General features: G+C 37.7%; 1 protein-coding gene across 1 annotated transcript; it reads left to right on the top strand.

Annotated features, from left to right (window-relative positions):
• The first annotated feature begins 723 nt into the window (after positions 1-723).
• On the top strand, positions 724-4546 carry LOC149163096 (amino acid transporter AVT6B-like). The gene is made up of 6 exons (XM_089437526.1): positions 724-1481; positions 1750-2272; positions 2396-2548; positions 3282-3485; positions 3629-4094; positions 4218-4546. Exons 2-6 carry the CDS (start codon positions 1801-1803, stop codon positions 4360-4362), a joined length of 1440 nt encoding a protein of 479 aa, XP_089293652.1. The 5' UTR covers positions 724-1481; positions 1750-1800; the 3' UTR covers positions 4363-4546.
• The last annotated feature ends 727 nt before the right edge of the window (positions 4547-5273 follow it).

Raw genomic sequence — 5273 nt, 5'->3', positions numbered from 1 at the left:
CACATCCTTGTTTGTTGTTATTAATCCTTTCATGCTTTGCCATGCTATCTTCATGCTTTGCCATTCTTGTTTTCCTGTCTCTAGAGCCTCTTGTAACATTGTTCCCTGTTCTTTTAAAATTTTGTTACCTTCCATTGGACATCGGTTTACAATTGTGAACTTTGAAATTTTGCAGTCCCTTTCCTGTTCTCTAGCTTCCAAAATCTCCAGCTTTGTCATGGCCTTCATCAGTTCTTAGACATGTAGATCTGATGACCAAGTAAGAGGTGTAGATGTGAGAGTGTAAGTTATCGATTCTTCTTTATTTTTGTTTCTCTTATTTATTTTCTTTCTCTTGATCAATTTTCTTCTCATTTGTCCCTATTTAAGGTGAGCACGCCTACGCCTTAAAATGCCCTCATATTGCTTTGCATTTACCCAAACCCATTTTCCTATTTTATGTGTTGAAGCAATTTTCACTTAACCCAAACATGATGTAAATGCTAGTGTTGAAAAAGATGTTAACACACCCATCCACCTGTTATCTCATCCAAACCCCTCATCATTGAGAAAGGGAATTGTTCCTTCAGAAGGCCCCCCCAAATTATTATGCCTACAGATTTTCTTGCATGCGATGTTTACGGAAATGACTCAGCACACCTGTTCATTTCACTCTGAAGGTGATGTGATATTGCAATTGAGTAAAAAAACGCCAGCTACTGTTCTATGTTGTTACCAACGGTACCATGGGTGTCATCTGAAAAACGCCTACATTTTGACTATAAAATCTCCTTTGTTGAGAGATTCAGGAAAGACGGGATGTCTCTGAGAATAAAACATCTCCTTCCATCAATGATTGAATTATGTTGGGTGGCAGTATGATACAAGCATACGTTGTTACTTAAGAGTATAAAATCTCCTTCCTTGAGTGATGCAGGAATGACGGCACCTCACATGTAGTTTAAAATCCCCTGCCATTAATCATTGAATTATTTTCGTTAGGACAATTATTTAACTGGCCGCTGGTAATTGTTATGCATCTTTTTCAGTGGTCCCGATAAATTATAAAAGAATGGATGCCACATACGTGTATGGGTTGGAATGATGCCACATACGGGGTTTGTAAGAAAAGCGGGTATTGCCTACGCCGGTCTGAACAGTTCGACAAAACACCTGTTACGGCTTTCTTAATTTTCGGGTTTGAGGTGTTTTGGAATACGGATTCCTGGATAAATTTCGTGCAATGATCGCATTTTTGTTGAGATGGGCTTCAGAAGGGGTTTTTTGATCGGAGAAAATTTAAGTTACTGTTGGAGATGAAGAATCTGCCTGCACGAGGGTTTGAAGCTGTTCGGTATCATTCAATGAAATATATGTGATTGCGTGCCGTGGAAATTTGGCAAGCAAAATAATTTGCAAGAATTCTGTAAGTGTTCTGTGAAGATTGGATGCGAAAGAGCGGTTCCGATCAGAAGAATATATATGATAGCGTGCTTACGCAGGTATGCATGCAAAGTGTTTGGTTAAACTCTTTTGAAAATTTTAATTCAGATTGTGCAATGTGTTCCATATTGAGTTTGTGTTCCTTGGATGCTTTGTACATCCAATTAATGGGCAATTCCTGTAATTTTCTTGATATTAATTAATGTAACAGAAAAAGAACAGACTTTTGGAGCACCAGCCACCAGATGTTAGGGATTTTATACATGGATTAAATGAGCAGTCGTTCGACAAAAAATTTTACGATCATGTTTTCAAAATTGGATGCAGAACCATGCTTTGATCACTGAAACATAAGCTTTTATATGTGGCGCAAATTGGATGCGAACGACTCGCTTCCAGCCAAAGAAACAGGAGTATTCAACTGTTTGGGCGGACAGGTTTACCAGGATGACTTTGGGGAAGCTTACAGAACCGAAAGAGGAGTCCGTTATAGTGTCTTTGCTTTCAGAGTCAGAGTTAAAACAAGATGCAGGAGACCCTGCGCGAAATAATGGCTCCTTGATGGGAGCAGTTCTTAATTTGTCGACGACAATTGTTGGGGCAGGCATCATGGCTTTACCTGCCACCATGAAGATTTTGGGACTCATCCTGGGTCTCTCTCTTCTAGTGCTTGTGGGGCTTCTAACATATGTGTCAATTGAATTTTTGCTGAGGTTTAGTAAGGCTGCTAGGGTTAATTCCTATGGAGGTGTCATGGAGGATGCTTTTGGACAGTCAGGCAGGATTTTATTGCAAGTTTGCATCATACTTAAAACCTTGGGTGTTCTTATCATCTATATGATTATCATCGGTATGTGTTCAATATATAATAGATTTACTGTGTCTTAACTTTTGTTTTATTGCTTAGTTTCTGAAATCCTTTTATTCAATATAAACACTTCAATTGCGGACTGATGCTTTCCCCCATTGCTAGGTGATGTGATTTCTGGAACATCATCAGACGGTCTCCATCATACTGGTGTGTTGGAGGAATGGTTTGGAGTACGCTGGTGGACTGGGCGAACTGGTGCCCTGTTTCTCACCACAATTCTTATACTTGTTCCCTTAGTCTCTTTCAGGCATGTGGGTAAGTTCATATTTACCATCTCATTGGTTTACACAAAATCATGAACATTATACAGCGTTAATGGTTCACTGCGAAAGTCTCCAATCACTCATCATGAACATTATAAACATCCAGAATTGGCTCTGGTTCAGTCTTTGTCGTGCAAATATAGTCCGCAATTTATTTGTGAATTTCAATGCAATCAGAGCAAAATGGGAGAAAGGAGAAAGATGAGATATTTGAGATATTTGTCCTTCCTATGTGTAAAGAGTGAAAATGTTCATGCACATATGGATTCCTTTCACGCTAATTTTTGATAAAGCTTGTAACTTAGAAATAGGAGAACCCACAGTAAAAGCCATTTTTCCGTCAACGTCTCAAATCCCAATAAGGATGAAACAAGGATCCATCATCAAGACTATTTTTCTCCACAGTAAAAGCCATTTTTCCGTCAACGTCTCAAATCCCAACAAGGATGAAACAAGGATCCATCATCAAGACTATTTTGAATGTTGATAGTAGAAGAGCTCAGTTGCGAGATTTAAGTGGATATACTTTACCTTAAGTGTCTGCTCTAAATCTTTATTCAAAATAAATCTGAGTGCATCATAGCAACCAAAATTTTGATTAGGTTGAAGGTCACGCAAATCTTTATAGTATGTTTTCGTTTTGCTTGGTATAGTCAAATCAGAGGGAAACGCAGATGATTCTGTTTATGACATCTCTCTAAATTTTTTTTTCCCTGTGATTACAGATTCTTTGAAATTTAGTTCCGCAGTATCAGTATCATTGGCTGTTGTTTTTGTGGTAATCACTGCGGGTATTACAATTGTTAAATTAGTTCTGGGTGATATCTACATGCCAAGACTACTTCCTGATGTTACTGATCAGGCTTCATTTTGGAAGCTTTTTACAGCTGCTCCAGTCATGGTCACTTCTTACATCTGCCATTACAATGGTAACAAGGATTGTCGTTTTCTTTCACCATAATTGGCTATCTAGATAATATACCAGTTAATTAAGTTAGATTGCAATATATAATTTGGCACATATGTAGACATTCAAACTTTGACAAGAATTTTTATGTTGTTGTCTGTGTAGTTCATCCCATACAGAATGAGCTTCCTGATTCTTCGGGAATGCAAACAGTTGTTCAGACTTCACTTGCATTTTGTTCATCGATATACATAGCAACAAGCTTATTCGGCTATCTACTGTTTGGAGATATGACGATGAGTGATGTTCTAGCCAATTTTGACACAGATTTGGGAGTCCCTTACAGTGCTATTTTGAATGATATTGTTCGTGTTAGCTATGCTATTCATTTGATGCTGGTCTTTCCAGTTATTAATTTTGCCTTACGTCTCAATCTTGATGGCCTTGCCTTTCCATCTGCACCTCCCCTGCCGTTAGACTCCAAGAGATTTATTTTAACCACAGCCGGATTGATAGGTTGTGTTTTCCTGGGGGCAACATTTATCCCCAATATCTGGGATGCATTTCAGATTACAGGGGCTACAGTAGCAGTCTGTGTTGGCTTTATCTTTCCAGGTTCTATTGTTCTAAGGTAATACTAATTATCCAATGCCTTGTTGCTTCCTCTGTAGTTCCTTGTATGGTTGATCACTAAGAAGTTTTGGGGATGTTTTCTCATGGCCACATACTAAGTTGGAACAACATTTTACTGCAGAGATGGCCATGGTATATCGAGGAGGAAGGACAAGTGTCTTGCACTGATAATGATTACATTGGCTGTCATTTGCAGTTTTATTGCTGTGTCTAGCGACATATATGATATATTCAGGAAAAGTAATGCTGTTTCAAGCTCACCATGAGTTTGACTGATGGATTCATCCAACACCTAGCTTGTATGTATTATTAGTTGGTGTCTATTGTGCTGGTCAACAGGAGTTAAATCAACCTGTGCCTAGCAAAAACTATGTGCTAAACACATTGTTTATAATAGTTCTCTGAGTTGAAGTTAAATTGAGCTATTGCATGCGGAATTATAATAGTTCCACTAGGCTCCTGTCAATTTTCGTTTTGGTAAGGTATGAATATTTGTAGGACTTATTCTGATCATGTTAGACAAACAGGAATGAAGTTATTTGATCTGGATGTTTCAGACCATACAAGGAAAGGACTAGGCTCAGGTCAGGCTTGAGAATTAATAATTTTAAAGTAACTCTAATTTTATAGTTCCAATTCCTTACCTGGAAATTGTTACCACGAGCATGGAAATTCTTCAAAATGTAAAAGAACAAGTTTAATCAATAACATTTAATTACTTGGGATTTAGATTTGTTAGCAACAGTAAAGGATAGTTAGTACTTGTAGTGTTTACGAATAGTTAGTAAATACTTAAATCAATTGTTAGATCTCAAATTTAGATAGTCCTGAATAATATTTTTAGCAATTTCATAATAGATGCTGCCGAAATTCAACTAGCCAAATATCTAATAACTTTAACCATAGTACATTGATGAAACCCATTAAGCAATGATCACCTTACATTTACCAAATTTATTGATGCCCAATCACAATGGCATCCAATTGACCCTACTTTAACTATTTCATATCCACATTTATTGTTTCCCAATCGCAATGACATCCAATTGACACCCACATCGTGACAACGAAGTTTAATGCTCCTAATGCCCCAATCACAATGACATCCAATTGACACCCACATCGTGACAACGAAGTTTAATGCTCCTAATGTGTCACAATGACATCCAATTGACAC

The sequence above is a fragment of the Pinus tabuliformis genome, chromosome 5_2, assembly GCF_031772625.1.
Source record: "Pinus tabuliformis cultivar Carrire ecotype Pingquan chromosome 5_2, CPIR1, whole genome shotgun sequence".
In the NCBI taxonomy this organism is placed as follows: Eukaryota; Viridiplantae; Streptophyta; class Pinopsida; order Pinales; family Pinaceae; genus Pinus; species Pinus tabuliformis.
This window is presented reverse-complemented; position numbering and strand designations above follow the sequence as displayed.

Bases quoted from the DNA above. Each gene is read 5' to 3' on its own strand.
- LOC149163096 (XM_089437526.1), top strand. From the start codon at position 1,801: ATGCGAACGACTCGCTTCCAGCCAAAGAAACAGGAGTATTCAACTGTT. The intron at 3,486-3,628 runs GTAACAAGGATT...TTGTCTGTGTAG, and splicing joins TTACATCTGCCATTACAATG to TTCATCCCATACAGAATGAG. The intron at 4,095-4,217 runs GTAATACTAATT...ATTTTACTGCAG, and splicing joins CCAGGTTCTATTGTTCTAAG to AGATGGCCATGGTATATCGA.